General features: G+C 37.0%; 5 protein-coding genes, 1 long non-coding RNA gene and 1 other non-coding gene across 11 annotated transcripts; 3 read left to right on the forward strand and 4 right to left on the reverse strand.

Annotated features, from left to right (window-relative positions):
• Positions 1–9: 9 nt before the first annotated feature.
• On the reverse strand, positions 10–3833 carry ATU2AF65A (U2 snRNP auxilliary factor, large subunit, splicing factor). Of its 4 annotated transcripts, none has more exons than NM_202966.4 (13): positions 3568–3794; positions 3100–3386; positions 2902–3000; positions 2732–2805; positions 2222–2298; positions 2102–2149; positions 1957–2016; positions 1803–1863; positions 1605–1717; positions 1038–1484; positions 776–911; positions 435–675; positions 10–348 (listed from the first exon to the last, which is right to left on the reverse strand). In NM_202966.4, the coding sequence occupies exons 1-12, from the start codon at positions 3679–3681 to the stop codon at positions 494–496; spliced, it is 1698 nt and encodes a 565-aa protein (NP_974695.1). In that variant the 5' UTR covers positions 3682–3794; the 3' UTR covers positions 10–348; positions 435–493. The 4 variants fall into 4 exon arrangements, with proteins under 4 accessions (NP_974695.1, NP_849509.1, NP_001190937.1 ...); NM_001204008.1 differs by having other exon boundaries at positions 19–348; positions 435–502; positions 2902–2983; positions 3149–3386; positions 3568–3833; NM_119833.4 differs by having other exon boundaries at positions 19–348; positions 435–502; positions 3568–3800.
• A 438-nt stretch (positions 3834–4271) lies between these two features.
• On the reverse strand, positions 4272–6439 carry AT4G36700 (RmlC-like cupins superfamily protein). Its single transcript, NM_119834.2, has 4 exons — positions 6085–6439; positions 5821–5999; positions 5655–5735; positions 4272–5498 (listed from the first exon to the last, which is right to left on the reverse strand). The coding sequence occupies exons 1-4, from the start codon at positions 6407–6409 to the stop codon at positions 4515–4517; spliced, it is 1569 nt and encodes a 522-aa protein (NP_195388.2). The 5' UTR covers positions 6410–6439; the 3' UTR covers positions 4272–4514.
• A 5390-nt stretch (positions 6440–11829) lies between these two features.
• Positions 11830–13720, forward strand: HAM4 (GRAS family transcription factor). Its single transcript, NM_119835.6, has one exon. It carries the CDS (start codon positions 12132–12134, stop codon positions 13590–13592), a length of 1461 nt encoding a protein of 486 aa, NP_195389.4. The 5' UTR covers positions 11830–12131; the 3' UTR covers positions 13593–13720.
• A 60-nt stretch (positions 13721–13780) lies between these two features.
• HVA22K (HVA22-like protein K) lies at positions 13781–15939 on the forward strand. The gene is made up of 8 exons (NM_119836.3): positions 13781–13903; positions 14189–14247; positions 14661–14758; positions 14911–14962; positions 15124–15187; positions 15293–15388; positions 15470–15542; positions 15643–15939. The coding sequence occupies exons 1-8, from the start codon at positions 13841–13843 to the stop codon at positions 15738–15740; spliced, it is 603 nt and encodes a 200-aa protein (NP_195390.2). The 5' UTR covers positions 13781–13840; the 3' UTR covers positions 15741–15939.
• On the reverse strand, positions 14225–14421 carry AT4G09365. Its single transcript, NR_142274.1, has one exon.
• On the reverse strand, positions 15684–18560 carry GBF1 (G-box binding factor 1). Of its 2 annotated transcripts, none has more exons than NM_179179.3 (12): positions 18279–18560; positions 17765–17862; positions 17631–17675; positions 17430–17519; positions 17233–17322; positions 16974–17113; positions 16830–16887; positions 16703–16745; positions 16495–16616; positions 16329–16406; positions 16119–16244; positions 15684–16011 (listed from the first exon to the last, which is right to left on the reverse strand). In NM_179179.3, exons 2-12 carry the CDS (start codon positions 17822–17824, stop codon positions 15922–15924), a joined length of 942 nt encoding a protein of 313 aa, NP_849510.1. In that variant the 5' UTR covers positions 17825–17862; positions 18279–18560; the 3' UTR covers positions 15684–15921. The 2 variants fall into 2 exon arrangements, with proteins under 2 accessions (NP_849510.1, NP_195391.1); NM_119837.4 differs by having other exon boundaries at positions 16703–16751.
• AT4G09375 lies at positions 17841–18301 on the forward strand. The gene has a single exon (NR_142275.1). It is a non-coding gene; the product is annotated as an other RNA (long non-coding RNA).
• Positions 18561–19027: the final 467 nt, after the last annotated feature.

Raw genomic sequence — 19027 nt, forward strand, 5'->3', positions numbered from 1 at the left:
AGACGAATGATGTTTTACGAGGGACTCATGATGTTATTCTGTGAATAATTTTTGAGATAAATATTTAAGAAATAGACCAAAGATATGAGATAAAAACGTTATAATAAGCAACGTGTCGATAATCTCATACTCTTACAATCACGCAAAAGGGTCTTGAAACTGAAGCAAAGTACTTAACTTTTAAGTAATAGAAAGCAAACAAAGAAGTGATCAGGCTCCATAATCACCCTGTTCAAACTTGTCTTCAGGGTAATACACTGCAACGACTTCATTTCCTCCAAATTTCCTACCATTCATCCCGAATCTTGCCCTAGTCGAGCCATCTGTATCGGCATACTTCAAAAACACCTGCACATTAAATATATCAGACAGTCAGATTACGACTAAATAGAAATATACAAGAAGTAGAGAGAAAGAGAGAGAGATAAGTTTACCTTGCCAAGGCCTGCCACTGGCTCACCATTGGGGCTTGGACGCGGAATCACAACATTGGTCAAAGCACCTGCATTTTAAGAGTTAAAGAACAAAACATTTCGAATACAAGACAAGAAAACACAGACAAAAACAAGTCAGTTTTTTCTTTTAAGAAATAGTGGCCATTGGTGATAAATAGATTAGGAGGTTTATGCAGTCTCCTGTCTGTGTATGTTAGGGCTGATTCTTTATAGCAAAAGGCTGTAAAACAGCACAACCAAGAAAACAGAGAGACAGATCAATATGCTTTTAATCTTATATTTCAAAATAGACCATATTGCGCAATTAAGAGGTCTCTTACCAAACTTTCCGCCTTCCTGTCTCATGTCTTCCATTATATCTCCATACTCCTCATCATCTCTAAGCTCATCCTCAGTAACAACTTGAGTCAGACACACCACAGTGGTTGCCACTGCACCAGGCTGTAACATAACCCTCTGCAAAAGATAAAACCATCAATCAGTCTTTTAATCTTATAAATGGAAATATTCAAGTTAGGTCTCAACACGTTTTGCAAGCTCATTTTGTTTTCTTCCAATATTATTAAGAAGAAAAAAAATTACCTGAAAAGCTATTTGCTGCTGTGCATGCAATAATACGTTCTCTTGTTCAGGCTTTTGTAGCATTGTTCCCTGGTTGGCACGTCTCACTGTAAGAGTCTTATCTCCCATCTTGATACCATTTAGGGCAGCGCACGCGATATCTGTAACAGAAAGATCTTGGTACACACAAAAGGCATATCCTTTAGAGTTCCCTGTTTCTCGATCTTTTACAAGATCAAAGCCCTTGAGGCCTCCAAAGGACTCCAACAACTCCCTCACTTGTGATTCCGTGAAGTAATATGGAAGTCCACCAACAAAAATACGATCTGGTCCCTCAAGCCCACCAGAAGCACCTGGAGTCAGACCAACAGCAGCTAAGTTTAGATGGGGACTGGGCTGGCTTGGACCAAGAGTCGCAGCTAGAGATGGGTTATAGTCACTAGGTCTCCTCACCTTCACCGGAGCTCCCTGGAAAAGAAAAAAAGAAAAAGAAAGATAAGCATTCAGTTGGGTAACCTATATACCAAAGAAATGCCAGTACTAAAACTCAACCAAATATTTGGTAGTGCGGTAAACATTAAAACATACCTCAAATATAATCCCATCCAAAGACATAGCGTTACTTGCCTCTTCAACAGATCGCATCTCCACAAAAGCAAACTTCTTCTCGTGGTTTATGTAGACATTAACAACTGCATCACCTGCGAGTAAGAAAAAAGATTTATAAAAAAAGATTAATCCAAGTATCATAATAGACACTCTAGCATCTGCACCAGGATTATGTACCTGGACCAGCAGTGTTTCCACCAACAGCAGCCATAACTTGACTAAAAAATGTAGCCACAGACTGCAAATACAAAATAATAAATCAATGTTAGTATCATTATTTGCTGAAACATATTTCAGTGGGAGAAAATGAAAAAAGAAAGTGGATAATAACCTGTTCATTTGCCGTAGGGGAAAGCCCACCGACATAGACTCTGCGAGCATGTCTAGTTGCCTGAAGACACAAAGTAAATAAGGATTAAATTAGAACAGAGAAATACATAGTATCTTGCGTATATCCATGATAAATAAAATCTAACCTGCTGTGTCATAGCCTGAATTGGCATCATAGAGAGTCCCCCAAATGACTGTAGGACATAGACGACTTAGTTCAAGAAAGACATCAATTAAGAAAATATTAAAAGGGAAAGACCACAGACCTGTCCAGTCGGCAATGGAAACATGTTGGGAAACATTCCAGCCCCAGGAAGAGTTGGTGGAGCGGGAGGAACTTGGCCTACAAAAGAAAAACAGGTTAATACATAAGAAAATTACATATGAGAAAACCTAGTTTACCATCCCTGGAAATGTATTGGTGACATCAAGAGGTTTAAGTCTGCATGGAAAATTTTTGCAAGACTAACAAAACCAGTGATATGTACTGAGGATGAGCAATACCCATACGCAGTAATTCTTCCTTGTATATAAGAGCTAACCAGCCCACACCCAGTGTTGCCTTACCAAAACAGAAAAGCAAACAAGAGACACAAAGACCACCAAACAACCAAAAGCTCTCAGTTCTAGCGTTATGTCCCAAGTAAAAAAAGAAAGAAAACAGCCTATGTTTTTGTAGTTATTCAGGAGAAACAGATTTTATCAATCCCAGTACGTGTATTAGGTATGAATTCTACATTATGCTAATGAGAAGGTGCTAAATTAAAGAGATATACCTGTAACAGCAGCACCAGCAGCTAACATTGCAGAGGCTGGAGGTGCCATATCGAATCCACTGACTCGCTGCTTACTGCAACAACATATATTGAGTGAGGTTAGAAACTTTCTTAGATTGAAGCAATTACTTCATAGAAGAGTAAGTAATCCAATGAGAAAAAAATGCTACCTTTTCGATGGAGATCGTGACCTTGTTCTGCGCTCAGATCTATCCTTTGAACGAGATCGAGATCGACGACTGCGTCTTCCTCCTCTATCATCTCTCCGCCTAGAAGAATAAAAAATAAGCCAAATCAGTACCTTCCATAAAATCAAAAAGGATTCAATCTAAATTGAAAATGTATAATTCAATTCAAGAACAGTCTACCTATCATGGTCACGATCACGGCTTCGACGGTAATCATCATCATCCCTACCACCACGTTCTCTTCTTTCACCACGCTCCCTGCTATGATCCCTGTGACGACTACTTCTGTGATGACGCTCACGATGATCTCTGTCTTTGTCTCTACTCCTCTCCTTGCTTTTCTCTCCATCTCTATCCCTGCTTCGGCGAGAGACTTCAGAGTCTCTTTCTCTGTCCTTATCACGACCCTTCTCTCTTTCTCTATCTTTACTTCTTGATGTCTCTCTTTCATGGTCACGCGATTCTCTCTGCACATGTAAACACACCCAAAACCTCATCAATTACAGTTTAAGAATCAATGAAACAGAAGCAGCTTTAAAACTAATCATCTCATAATTCGATTCTCAATTCAATCCAATTGCTAGGAAATATAGATTCGAAACTCCAACTATAAGCTAGGAGATTGAAGATAATCAGGGGGGAAATTACCTTGGGTTTCGAGTCCAATTGATCCTCGATTTCGCCGTCGCGGCCACCATTCTCTTCGTCGTAAATCGCGTCAGCAACCGTACCGTTTCCCTCGTGATCTTCGAATTCAGACATCTTTTCGCCGGAATCAACGCTCTCTATCTCTTTCTCACCGGAGATAAATTTAGAATCTGTTTCAGCCGTCGAGATTCGAAGAAAGGGGTGGATGCAGAAACCAAACTATTTTAGGGCAATTACGGATTATTCTATTTTTTTATAGCCAACACGGGACCTCCTGTGAGGGTATTTTTGTAAATGTCATATAAAAACAGGCCGGTCCAAATCTGATAAGGCCCATTATTCAGCGCATCCGGTCCAATAGTTGGCCCAATTCGTGTTTGGGATAAATCTACTTTTTGAGAGTTTTATGAATTTGCCTTTTCAAGATATGGCCCAATCTGTGTTTGAGATAAATTTGCCTTTTATTCCAATATCTCTTGCAACAACAAGAGAACAGAGCATGGGAAGTTGATTGCATTATCTACGACTCCTCCGTTATCACCATTCAAAACTTTAATATGCCGAAGCTATAGCAAGAGGGTTACAAATACATTATACAATTGTAAACCAAATGACATAAGTTAGCAAGTACGACTACTACTACAAGTGTATAATAAACCACAGAGTTATCAATAACAAGAAGTAACGTCGTCACTCAACAGTCTCTCGGAAATATTTACTTATTTCTCATTTACCATCTACAAAGATTTAAACAAAACAAAACATTATACAAACACAATACAACTTTAAACATGGCAACAACAAAAACAATGCAAAAGTACATTAACAAATAAACAAGACTATGGAAAAAAAAAGTTACAAGAGAGGTCAGAACCAAAGTTCTAACCACTAACAACAAACCAAACACACTCTTGACGTACGTTGGCCTTCTCTTTTACTCCTCCGGCTTAACTCTCCTCTTCACCTTCCATTTCCCATTCTTTCTCCATCGGTAGTTGCCGTTCCCTAAGTTCTTCTTCTTGTGGTGGTTGTTGAGGTGGCCACCGCTTCTTCTCTTCTTCTTCTTCACGTTTCCTCCTCTCTTCCTCTTCTCTCTTCGCCTCTTCTTCTTCTTTCTTCCTTTCATCATGTCTCCTCTTCCTCTCATCATCTATTTTCTTCCTCTCTATCTCCACCTTAAGCTTCTCTATCTCTCCTTCCGCACAAGAATGACATTCCAAGATAACAGCTTCCTTCTGAGCTCCCAACAATCCATCAATCGTCACACTACTCACATTAAGCGATGCAGCCAATACTTGCCGGTCAAGCATCCGCAAAGCCGAGTCCTCCCCGGCTAAGAACTGCGGCTCGTTATTCTTAGCTGAAGTAGTAAACCCAACGAACACTAACGAGTCATTGTTGAAAGACATTTGAGCCATTGGATGTAACCGTGGAACTGCGAAAATATCTCCTTCCTCTACTTTAAACCTCACGTTCTTACACTCTGATGATGTGTTTGATGATATCGAAGACCTAAGAACCCTAACCATTCCTGCTCCTTTCAATACAATCGAAATCTCGCAAGCCCATGGATTCCAGTGCGGTCCCATCATCGATCCTTGAGTGAGATTCACCATGGAAACTCCAACCATTGAGCCTTTTAAAACTTTCAGATCCTTCCTGTTAATCGTTATAGTACGACCGTAGGGGCTCTCGAAATCCGGTTCAGATTCGAAAACATTGAATGTCTTCGCTTTCTTCACCTTCTCCTTCTTCTCTTTCTTCTCTTTCTTCTTCTTGTTATCCACCAAGTCTGCACTTCCAGCAAAGAGCTTTAGTAATCGCGGTTGGAGCTGCCAAGTGTTGGCCACACCTGGTGTGCAAAGCGTCTCACTCACGATCAATGGTGGCTTCGTACGGTTCCTCATCAGCTCTATAATCCCCTCAGGAACCTAATTAAAACCATTGAATTTAATATATCACTTAATACAACCCAAAATATCCTCTACTAGAGTAAGTTGGGAAGTAAGATATACACAATTCCTATCTTGCTTCCCAAGTAAGATATAGACAATTCGTAACTTATTCATCGGCAGATTAAGACATACCCCAAAAGCTGACTGGAGAATTGTCTCATCAAAACCAAACATTAGATCTGTGATACTCGAATAGGCACCAAAGCAAGGATCCTGCATCCATGGAATACAGATACAATAAGAAGAAGAAAAAGATGTCAAGAAAGTGAAAAAAGAAAGAATCATATCAAACTTATACATGTAAACACTCATCGTTGTTGGAGAAGATTGCGTAAAGCTTAAGTTTGGTTCCAAGGAAGATATCCACCGGTTTGCTCTGTAAGTAGAAAACCGAACCGGGACGTAGCCTGTAAACGTCTCCTAGTCTGATCTCGGTACTCTTCGCTTCCTCGTCAACCCAATTCAGAATCCCACTTCCTATACAAATCACAATCCAATTTTGACCTAAACCGAAACTGATCTGTAAACCAAACCGAAGAAATTTAAACAGTTTATTATGTACCAGAGTCAACGAAGAAGACCATGTCGGAATGAAGAAGAAGAGGGAGCAAAATTGTGTTTGGCTCCAACGTTATGGAATGTATCTTGTAAGGTCCCATTCCACCGCATCCATTGCCGATTTGAACGGTTGAGATCTGTCCAAACTTCGTCTCGAAGATTGGTTTCCATTGATCTTTCTTAATCAGAAGAGGAGACGAAAACCCGCAACATGAAGGCACAGCGACGTCGTATTCTTCAGACTCCTCCGACTTAGCCAACGACTCAGTGCAGAGGAACAAGAGAACGAGAAGAAGAACAGAGAGTGGCAATACCGCAAATCTAGTCATTGTGCTCTGTTTTTTTTTTTGTTATTCAATGCAAAGCGTATTAAATCGTAGTATCATATAAAGGAATGAGAGAAGAAACAGAGAGAGGTTGTAGAGTCGGACAATGACCACGTGGCTTAATGGTTTGGACACGTGTTTGCTTTACGCTGACAAGTGCATGGGTTCCTTTGTTACCAAAAACAAATTGCCGCTAAAATACAAAGCTCGAGTTTGAAAAATCTGGCTGATAAGTGATCATAACTGTTGATGATAACGTTGTGAAGGTATGAACAACAAAGATGCATAGTTTATATCGCGCGACAGTCGAGTTAAATGACACGGTTCCAAGTGATGGCAGTTCATAGTTTTCATCGATGCGATATTGAGATATGCATGCATATCGGTATTAGTGGATATGCTTATTTTCCAATACTATGTATTAGCATTATTAACATGTGTTTTGGAAATGAAAACTCGAGAATCTTTCACATTTCAATTTCATCTGGGCAGATAATGATCACGGACACGTACTGTACATCAAGGTTGAAAATTTGACAGGCCCAATTGTCCATAGTGGTTGGGCTAGTGTATGTTAGTATGTATGTATGAGTGCCTAACCAAACTGCACTTGTATGCCTGAGAACGGATAATTCTAATCATATCTTTGGGTGATTGGAATCTGTATAGATGCAAGAATATGTACCAGAACCAAAATAAAATATAGTGAAAATTATTGATATGATTTAGTAATAATTATTTGAGAGCGTCGTATAAAAAGGACAACAAAAACAAATTACATATATATAGAGACGAATCTACAAGCCATGGTTATAAGAGTGATGATCGGCTCGCCGAAGTTTACACGTAAAATCCCAAAAATGGAAATACCAAAATATAAAATAGAATCAAACAAAGTTGGTAACGTGTGGAAATTAAAGACATTAACTATATGGTGCTAATTGATTTAGGAATTAGGAAGTGTGTTTGACTTTATATGGATGACGAAAAATATATTCGATGTCACTTCCATCATGGAAGTGAAGTTACGTACTGACTCGTGAGTGTGTTTGGTTAATTGTTGGCTCGTGGACAAAATAACTTTTATATGATCTCAAGTCTAATACTTATCATATCATACCTTAACGGTCATAAGCAGTTCGTATGTTTGGCTCTACGTGTAAGTGAAAAAGTTACGCTCTACAATCATGCTAAATACTTATTTACTTATAATAAAAAATTGTTTCTATTTATAGCTAAGATGGATTAGTGAAGTCCCTAAACATCATAAGCAAGACATATATAGGGGAATTTGCGTTTTGTTAGACCAAGACTATACTTTGTACAAATGAATTAATTCAGATTTATCCTTTTTATGATGAGTTTATATTTGTTTTTTATTCGAGAAAATAGATGACCTCTAGAATCAGTGAGATGCTAGCCGAATACCTAGTACTAAGTATATAAGAATTGTTTTGACAGTATCAAGTGATGGTAAATATTTTGTTTTGAGAGTACAATGTTTTGTTTCTAAGAGCATTTTATCATCTTTACAAGTAACAGAGCATACTTGTTGGTACGTACTAGACATCAATTTGTTGTGATGATATATCATATATATGATCTTAAAAACTATATATAAGAAAAAAAGATGTGATCGTATAATTTTTTTTTTTTTAAATGTAAACGATCAAACAATGAATGATTCCATTCATCAAAAATTTAAAGTATATTTTATCACGAACAATCATTTTACTAAAAATCAATTATTAAAAGGGGGTAAATTAATAATTTTAAAAACGTGTAAAGTAATATATTCTTGACGGGGAAGAGTTTCCAACGCATGTTGTGACTACTCAATGAGTTGCAAAATAGAACATCCTCCTCCATTTATTTTCACTTTCAATTTTTGTCGGTACATTATATATTAATGTTTTTGTTTAACTTAATTATAAATTTAATGTTACGCTAATATTATTTTTTACACCACCAGCTTTATTCACAGTATCGAAAATACATAAACAAAATTTTAGTTAGAAAATTGTAACTGAATTAAAATTAAATGATTTACATTTGACAAAAAAAAAAAAAAAAAAAAAACAAATCTACACCAAATAGAATAATGTTTACTAAATCATTACGAGACTTACCAATCGATCGACTTAGTATAACACACATATATACTTATATATTTTTATATCAACGGTCTAATTTAATACTTACTCAATAATTTATAGCTACAATCAGTCGATCCAAAATTTAGATTAAATTCTTGTAGTATGCATACGGATAGTTATAGAAAAAAAAATAAACAATGAAAAGTTAAAACAATTTCTCCGTTACTACTTTTCATTCTTGTGGGAATGATATTTTAATGGAGAACGATCTTTTATTTTTACTATTTAAGTATTTTATTTATTGTGAATGACATAAAATAGGAATCTACTAAAAAAAATTGCTTTTGTGAGGATGAAGCTTCTCTCTTTTGATTAGAAGGAAGAAGCGTCTGTGTGTAGTCTATCATCGGCCTCTCCTTCCTTTCCTTACTTCCTAAGTATTATGACCTTTTTGTGTAGTGGGGTTTGAGAAATTATCTCCCAAGAAAATACACAACTGTCTCTTTTTCTATTATAAAATTTAGATTTTATTACAATTATTATATCAAGAAAAAATATTACTACCAGATAGTTGTACAAAACACTATATCACCATTTTACGTTGAATTTTGACATGTTAACTAAAAGATTGGATAATCAAATCATGTCTTTAATTTTGGTTTATTTTAATCACAGGATACTAAACACACAAAGTTTACAAATTCATAACCTTCAAATTAAAAACAACTTATGAGAATTGAATAATATGTTTTGGCGATATTATATTATTACACAGGTTCTCAGCAGTCAGCACAACAACTTAAAATTTTCTTTATCAAAAACAGTTTATGAGACATTATACTTAGTATAAATCACGGTATACATATTATAAAACTACCAACACAGAAACGAATAATAAGAAAGAAACCTTTGGCAGTGGGACAATTTTGGTAACGAGAGGATCCATTGGTCGATCAGTAAAAGAATATTGTCAGAGTGGGAATATAAGATATGATCGTCATTCATTTGTTTTTAATATACAATCACGTGTGTTAATAAATAGAACTTGTATTAATTACCAACATTATTTATGAAATATTCTTTTCTTTTTCGACAAACTCCAATCATGTGTAGGGAAGATATTGCCATATTTGGAGACGTTAGTGTATATGCAGAATAATTATCATTCATAAATTGTATTGCATATAATTAAAACGTTCGTTACCCAATATCAGATGGATTTAAATAAAATAGTTGTACACATAGGGCCATCATTTTTTCAGGGAATTAGCTGTATGAACGAGAATCAAAAGTGATAGTGTAATGATTTTCAAGCTAACAAGACGTAACATTTTGGTGGTCTGTGGACGAAATAATTTCTGAGCATAATGAAAACATTGGTCTAATACTGGCATTTTATTATTATTATTATTATTTTATTATTTGTTTAAAATACTGGCAATTCAATCTAACAAAAAAAAGGCAACTAATTTGGCGAGTGATTTCAGTTCGATAAATCATTGATTATTTTTCTTGCATGTTCCACATATATAAACTATAATATTATGGTATTTTATGTATGATCCTCGAAAATAAACTAACTAGTTGTTAAGCATGAGATTAGGATACAAGTGGATCCCATTGCATGTAGGCGTTCATACGGTGGAATATTAAACTTGATTATTTCTCTTAAATTTTTAAAACATAACAGAAATGTGGGCTTAATCATTAATTTAATGAGAAACAACTAAAAAAAGTTGCCACAAAAAGAACTTTTAGTATTTTAGTGTGTTAATTGAGCCGCTATACCGCATAAAATCTAAATTATATAACACAGATGAAGACTTATGTAAGAAAAAAAGTTGAATTATGTTAGGAAAAAGGTGTATTAATGAGAGGAACCTTTTCTCCACGATATTAAAGGTTGAATAATGTCTCAATGAGAAGAAGCTTTTCTTCACGAGAACTATATGATGTTTAAATTTCGCAAACTAGGCCATATTTTGCGAAAATGGTGAGTTATTAACCTAATATGATCAAACATTCCTAATTACACAAGGAAAAAAAAAAGAGAGTATATTCAAAAGATTGAGGAAATGGTTTTGCATTCTGGTACACCAAACCAAATAGAAAAGAAAGAAAACAAAAAAGGAAGGTAAATTTCCATGAAAATGAAAGCAATAAGTGAAGGAGAGAACATATTCTTTCTTTTTCCTTTGCGAGTTAGAGAGAAGAGTGGGGGGCTAAGCAAAAGAAAGAAGTGGGCGTGATTCTTACGCGCTGACTTAATGATCAGTCAATCTCTGGCCCATGGGCTTCTCGGTCATTTTCTCCGACATTATTACCTCAAAAGTTAGCCCATTGTGGACCCGCTTACTTTCCCCCTGCTTTTTACCGTGTTATGTGGGCTCCACATAAAGCCCAGTGGTCACTCCCTTTTTCCTTTCCTTTGTTTTTTGTCGCAAGCAGCGGGGATTAGTGTCCGTTAAACATCATCGACTCAAATTGTTTCATGCAATTTTCCCCTTTTTTATTGGTTATCAATCGAATAAACCTCTCTAGCTTTTGTAACTAGTTTGAGATTATTATGTGATATATGCACGGTACTAAATAAATACATAATATTGTATTTTGTGTGGTACTAACAACTAGGTTTAGTGAGAATAAAAACGACGTTGTAGAGTTTGTTTAGTAAGAATATTTTTGTCCAACACAAACTACTTTTAAAAAAAAATTCCAAACGTTGATATACCTATTGCCTATTGGAATAATCAACGCAGATTCATAGTTTTTTATTTATCTCCATACTTGGGTCAAAAACGTATGAGATTTAATGATCGAAAACAATATCCACAAATATGAAATATTTTAACGCTGATCTCAAACTCAGGTACAACATAGTTACATATAGCCGTGCTGCTATGTTTGAGAAAGATTATTTTTGATCACTTAAATTGTCATATGTAATAAAAAAAAACTTTCAGTTAAATGTTTTTGTAAAATACTGTTTAAAATTTTAGGATGAAAAAGACTGAAAAAAAACCACTCAGACAAAAAAAAGAGAGAAATCATTAACCTTTTTAAAACATCCTTTTTCTCTTTTATTTTCAACTTTCACATTCTTGATGATCAACATAGTGGAGCTTGGATCTCTTTTCAATCAAATGATTTATTTTTATTTTTAAAGCAGAGGAACTTTATTTGTATTTTATCCCTTTAAAGAGCTGTAGAAGTTTCCTTTTCATTAGCTACAGAAGTTGCTAGTTGTGCATAGTATATAGTTTTGGAGATATATTATGAGAAATTAATACAAAATAAAAACTGATTTAAAATCTTTCAGTTGAATTTCATGTGAAATAGTATGTTATTAATAAAAAACGGAATCATATACAAATCATTGTCAATCAGATTGTTTCGTGTATAAATATTATTCTGTAAAACCAAACAAACCCGGATCAGACACGGTTACCAAAGTTGAAATCTCTTTATTTGCACGCACTCACTCAAAGATAAAAAGCTTACCACTCTCACCTTTCAAAAGCCCCGCCACCTTCTTCTTCTCCCACACACAAAGAAAAAAGACAGAAAGAAAAAAACTTTTTTTCTTTTCGTTAAAGGCTCCACCTTTCTTTCTTCTTAACACACAACACATGAAAATCCCTGCATCATCTCCTCAAGACACGACCAACAACAACAACAACACTAATAGTACTGATAGTAATCACTTATCAATGGACGAACATGTCATGCGTTCAATGGATTGGGATTCCATCATGAAAGAATTGGAGCTTGATGACGATTCTGCTCCTAACTCACTTAAAACCGGTTTCACCACAACCACAACAGATTCTACTATTTTGCCTCTTTACGCCGTCGATTCAAATCTCCCTGGCTTTCCCGATCAGATTCAACCGTCGGATTTCGAATCGTCTTCCGATGTTTATCCTGGTCAGAACCAAACAACTGGGTACGGTTTTAATTCTCTTGATAGTGTCGACAATGGAGGATTTGATTTCATTGAAGATCTCATCCGAGTCGTGGATTGTGTTGAATCGGACGAGTTACAACTCGCTCAGGTGGTTTTATCACGGCTTAATCAACGCTTGAGATCTCCGGCGGGTAGACCGTTACAGAGAGCTGCGTTTTACTTTAAGGAAGCTCTCGGTTCGTTTTTAACCGGATCAAACCGGAATCCAATCCGGTTATCTTCTTGGTCCGAGATTGTTCAGAGGATCCGAGCGATTAAGGAATATTCCGGGATTTCTCCGATCCCTCTCTTCTCTCATTTCACGGCGAATCAAGCGATACTCGATTCGTTGAGCTCGCAGTCGTCTTCTCCGTTTGTTCACGTGGTGGATTTTGAGATTGGATTCGGTGGCCAATACGCATCGCTTATGAGAGAAATCACTGAGAAATCTGTAAGCGGTGGATTTTTAAGAGTTACGGCAGTGGTGGCGGAGGAGTGCGCCGTAGAGACGCGACTAGTGAAAGAAAACCTAACTCAATTCGCGGCGGAGATGAAAATTCGTTTCCAGATTGAGTTTGTGCTGATGAAGACTTTTGAGATGTTATCTTTCAAAGCGATTAGGTTTGTTGAGGGGGAGAGGACCGTCGTTTTGATTTCCCCGGCGATATTTCGTCGTCTAAGTGGAATCACTGATTTTGTTAACAATTTACGGAGAGTATCACCTAAGGTCGTTGTATTCGTGGATAGTGAAGGATGGACGGAGATCGCCGGATCTGGATCATTCCGGCGAGAGTTTGTTAGCGCTCTTGAGTTCTACACGATGGTGCTGGAGTCGCTCGACGCTGCAGCTCCTCCCGGAGATTTGGTGAAGAAGATAGTGGAAGCGTTCGTTCTACGACCGAAGATCTCCGCTGCGGTAGAAACGGCGGCTGACAGGAGACACACCGGCGAAATGACTTGGCGGGAAGCGTTTTGCGCCGCCGGGATGAGGCCGATACAGCTAAGCCAGTTCGCCGACTTTCAAGCTGAGTGTTTATTGGAGAAAGCGCAAGTTAGAGGATTCCACGTGGCGAAACGACAAGGAGAATTGGTGCTGTGCTGGCATGGAAGAGCACTTGTTGCCACATCAGCTTGGCGGTTTTAGATAAACCGGGTTTGGTTTAACAATATGATATAGAATAGAATAATTGTATTTACCGCCTTTAATATCTCTTTTCTTTTTGCTGTTTATCTTTCAAATAAAGAAATAAAAATATTTCTTACGAAGAGTCTCTGTATGAGCTAGAGTCTTTTAATGATTCATAATCTCCTCTATTCAAAACACAAGTGACCTTTTTTTTGCGAGTGTGCGAGTTCGTCGTCAATTTGGTAAAACCGTCGTACGAATCGCCGATGAGCGGGTTTGCTTCACAGATTCCATCCATGGCGCTTCTTGGATCTGGACTCACCGGCGAGGTAATCTTCCTTTAGTTTGATTGATGTTTCCGATTGTACGGCTTTTGTTCCGATCCGTGATTTGGGGATTCGTGATAAAGTTTATGATTAAATATGTATATTTAGGATTCCTTCATCTTCTGCCTTGTTGGAATTCAGATTTCTTCTGTACTGGATTGTTTTTTTGTTTGGATTACTCTTTGACAAAAGCCGATTAGAGAAAGAGGTGTTTCAATTCCTGATCATGTGGATATTCTCAACTTTTGGATTGAGAGAAACAATTGTTTTTCTCAATGGAATTTTCAGGTTGGGTTGCGTGTATTGTTCTCTCCACTTAGTTCCAATATCGTACTTCGTACAGCATGGTGAGTTTTTTTTATTGTAAGGTGAAGAAAGCCATATAGTTGCTAGAATCAATGGTACAGGTAGACGAATGAATTGGAGGAATGATTTGATTGGTGAGATTGTGATCTGATTGAGTGATTCTCATTACATGTGAAGCAATGGGGTAGGGAGGGAGTTTTTTTTTTTTTTTTTTTTTTTGTTGACATAGTTATTAACTTAGCCGAGTGGACAAGGGTTCTATTCTACTTGTTGTGATACTTTAGGGTATCTTTTGGACAAGGGTCAATCTATTGTTGGGGAATCTGGATTCTTTTTGTTTTATCCGAGTTTTTGGTTATTTTCTCTATTAGAAGGTGTTATAGCTGTAGTTGACTAAAGGATTCGGTTATAAAGGACACGTTTGTGTGGTATGTCTGAAACTTGTTTCCTGCAGCTGCTCCATTGGCATCGGTTTGCCTGTGTACTCTACCTTCAAGGCAATTGAGAGTGGAGATGAGAATGAACAACAAAAGATGCTTATTTACTGGGCAGGTGGGATATTGTTACTGCAATTGTTATGACCTTTCTAATTGCTTTCCTTATTCTTTGACTGTTTATCTTCAATAGTTTTTTTTCAATCTCCCTTGGCCTTCTTTCACATGGAATTTGATGGGGTTTTTTCTCTATCTTCACCTTCTTTGCAGCTTATGGTTCTTTCAGCCTTGTTGAAGTGTTCACGGACAAGATCATTTCCTGGTATGATTGACATCTTGAAACTATATACAATATCTTGATGGTTTTGCTGTTATGTTAGACAAATAAGATATTTCTTCTAATGGACTTTATCGAGAGAAATGGCTTGATTATCTCGATAAACTCGCAAAGTATTGATACTCAATAACCTCGATTATTTGCAGGTTCCCGCTGTACTATCATGTGAAGTTTGCGTTCCTCGTCTGGCTTCAACTCCCAACTGTTGAGGTACCTATCGGAATCTCTTTAAACCATCATCTAACGAGTAGGCAGCTTTAACCCGTGGTACTCATCAGTTCTGATATTCTCTATATTCTTATTTGCCGACAACAGGGATCAAAACAGATATACAACAACCAGATCCGTCCTTTCCTCTTACGACACCAAGCTAGAGTGGACCAACTTGTGGATGGTGTATATGGGGAAATGGTACACGATTGCTTTCTTTTGAACTCCCTTATTCTTCAGTCACTTTTAACTAACGCTTTAAAACAAAACAAAAAACTGCAGGTGAAGGTCGTTAGGTCACACCAAGGAGAAATACGGTTTGTCCGAGCAATGATTGCCAAAATCTTGGGATCAGGTTTGTTTCGGAACTCTAATTTTCTATCTTTAGTGTAATACTTTGCTATCAGGGTATTGAACTGACTATTTTATTTGTACTTGCTGTGTTGTTCCAACAGTCAACGAGGATGCACCACGACTAGGAGAAATAGCAAATGGTAGCCCCGTTTCAGAAACAAACTCGGATTCAGAATCCGATTCCAATCACGAAGACTAATAAAACAAAGTGTAATCGTAGCTTTTGCAGCTTCTACAGTCTTGTAGGTCAAATCTCTATTACACAAAAATGTCAAACGATTGTATAGTTACGTAATCTCAAATGACTTTGGACTCAGTTTTTTTTATCCGGTGTTGAAAAATCCCAATAATCCGTTGTAAAGTTCCAATTTTCCTAAGTGTTAATTTGTTCCTTCACCATCTTTCGACCCAGCAGCATTCTGTTCTAGATTAGCTACAGCCTCTGCTCCAAGTACTCTCTGCAACTCATCCTGCATTATTCCATGACTCTAGTGTAAATGCAAGCCGATAGAAATAAGATAAAAGTTGGAAAGAGTATGATTTTCGCAGAAATTTTTCCGGATAAAGAGTTTGTCACCTGGATTGAGTTGTTCTCAGACTTGAGCTTATCACATTCGCTTGAGAGTCTCTGTAGCTCATCTCTCAGGCTTTGATTCTCGTTCGACAAACTCTCTACTCTTTGTTGAAGTTGTTCGCATTCGGCCTATTCGAAATGGTTTATTATGGAATGAGTAAATTACAAGAAGCAGACAGAGTAAAATGATACTAACACACAAATGCATATTACCTGCTTCCGCAATCTAGACCGCCTAGCGGATTCACGGTTAGATTGTTTCCTCTTCTGCCGCTTGAGCTCTCGTTCATCCTGTTGAGTAATCAGAGGATTTTGTAAGGAAGAATGTAACGAATTCGGAAAAGCAACCTTGCAGGGTGAAATGAGGAGTTGGTCACACCTTCACTGGTACACCAGCTTGGGAAGACCATAAGTCCATCCCGATATTCAGATTAGTCCCCGGGGCTACCGGCTTCATGGGCACCGAACCTTGGATTTCACCAGTCGTACTTTGAGAACTTGCTGTTCAAGGAAACTTTACCAAGTCAAGAAACATGGAAAATACATGCAAAGAAAAACCATGAAAACTGCAGCGGTCAAAAGCATACCGTCAGCAAGCATCTGTCCAAAGCTTGGCTTTCGAATTGAACCCTGTTCCTACATTAACATGAATCTCAATGAAGCACATCACAAAGTATTGTAGCAACAGAGAACACTTCAAACACATAACAGTACCTGTTGATTGGCATTCTCATCATTTTCATCAGATGAACCCGCTGTGACACTTTCATCACTGCACAACGGAAAAATCATAATTACATATGACACTGCAATCAAACTGAACAAGCACCACGTTGAGTAGAGTGTTATAAAAATCACCTATGAGAGGCACCATCGTTCCCTGAACCAGAGAGCGCTTTATCACCTCCTTCAGCCTTTTTTTTCGAGTTCCCCTTTGACTTCTTGCCAGAAGCTTGGTCCTTCGCAGGCTCCTTGTTGGTAGGACCAGAATTAGGAGGCTACAACAAAAGAAATGTCGAGCAAGTTTTTTACTTTCTCATTTATCTATGCATTGCCATGTAACAGAGCAAAAAGCTTTCAACGATAGCTAATGTTGTATTAATGGTATGGAGATTACCATGGGCATGCTAGGATGAGCATAGACTGCCCCCGGGGGATACATTGCTGGGTACGGAACTGGGGTGCCATAAGGCGGCATCATATGGTGCTGAAAGTAATGCAAAACAGAGAAACTCATTTAGTGTTATCCAAAGAATAAGATGCAAACTTCTTTTTCATAGAATCATATCAACAACTATACGATACAAAACTTACTTGAGCACCCCACATATAGGGGTGAGGACTAGGAGATCCAACTGGGGATGGGAAAAAAGGATTTGGAGTACCTCCTCCGCCATAATAAGCCTAAAGAAATAAGCATATACTATTATGTTCAGCAGTCCCGGTGTTTTCGAGAAAGTATTCACTTACACTATAAAAACTAATAGTGACCAAAGTTGTACATGTAACACGAACCTGCATTGAATTTTGCCAATCTGGATACGGTGTGGGAGGAACTTCCTGAAAAAGAGAGAGGTAGATACATCAAACACCTTAAAATATAAAACAGAACAAAGATGTTGAAAAGAAAGGAGAAGAGAAGGATTAACCTGAGCCGAAGATGTTGGTTTGGTAGTCTTAAATGGCATCTTGTCTTCGCTCGTTCCCATTGTTTTATAAGCTTACTACTTACTTGTGTTACTCAAAACTATAAACAAAAATCAAAAATCTTAACGATAAATAGTAATCATAAAACATCAAAACTAAAATCTTTTGCTTTCAATTATAACAATCAATGACTTTAAAACAGAACAAGAGTAAGGGCACTGTTCTTTTGCTTTCATTTATAGCAATCTAAAATCTCTAAGCTTCGAACCATGCATCAGTATTTTAAATCACACACACACACACAATTCAAACTTCAGAAACCAACACTCAACGAATTCTTAAGCAGAAAGACAATCTCATACTTGTGAATCATCATCTCCAAAACAAGCTCTGTTTGCATAATTGATTAAAGAATTCAATTCAAGTACAACAGAATCAGTTACATGCAAAGGTGTTTGTTTGCATATGAGAAATTAAACGAGAGAAAAAGTTAGAATAAAAACAGAGAAAACAGACCAGCTTCTAATTGAGTAAAGTGATGTGGAAGTCCAGCTAGGATTTTAATAGATGCCGACACGTCCTCTCCGACAGATCAGACAAAACTCCGGCTCCGAAGAAGAAGAAGATTAAAACTCCGATTGTTTACTTTTGTTAGGGTTTTATCTCTTTTGCTGCTTCATTGAATCTGTCGGAGAGTTTTTGATTGAAGATAGCAAAAAAAACAAAGGAAAAGAGGATTGGGATTTTCCGATCTGGTGTGGCAAAGTCCGATAGGAGGAGAAGAATGCGAAGAAAGAGGAAAGTTTTTTTTTTCTTTGGGATTTTAATTTTAGGGTTTGATGATCTGACACGTGCGACAATGAGAGGTCCAGCTGTACACGTGTTACTGGATAAGGTTTTGACACGGTAGCTACAGTTGGTGTGACTCATCTACTCATTTATTACAATCAAAAAGGATATTCAATTTATTATCATTATTAGCGATCTAATTAAGTACATGAATATTAAAAACATTTAAAATATATTTTGATGTAAATTGATAACTGTCAAATTGTCAATGATAAAACCCTTTTTACATTTATATGATTTTTTTTTGTAGATAAAGAGTCTTTTTTCTTAATTTTGTTTCCCGTTGTAGTGCATAATATATTATGTTAATTGTTTGTAATCTTTTTCTTTAACAAGAAACTAACCAAGTCAAAGCTATTTTCTAGGTTTGCATGTTTGTGTCATTTTACTGAAAAAAAAAAAAAAAATAGTAGTAA

The sequence above is a fragment of the Arabidopsis thaliana genome, chromosome 4 (genome assembly GCF_000001735.4).
Source record: "Arabidopsis thaliana chromosome 4, partial sequence".
NCBI classification, from domain to species: Eukaryota; Viridiplantae; Streptophyta; class Magnoliopsida; order Brassicales; family Brassicaceae; genus Arabidopsis; species Arabidopsis thaliana.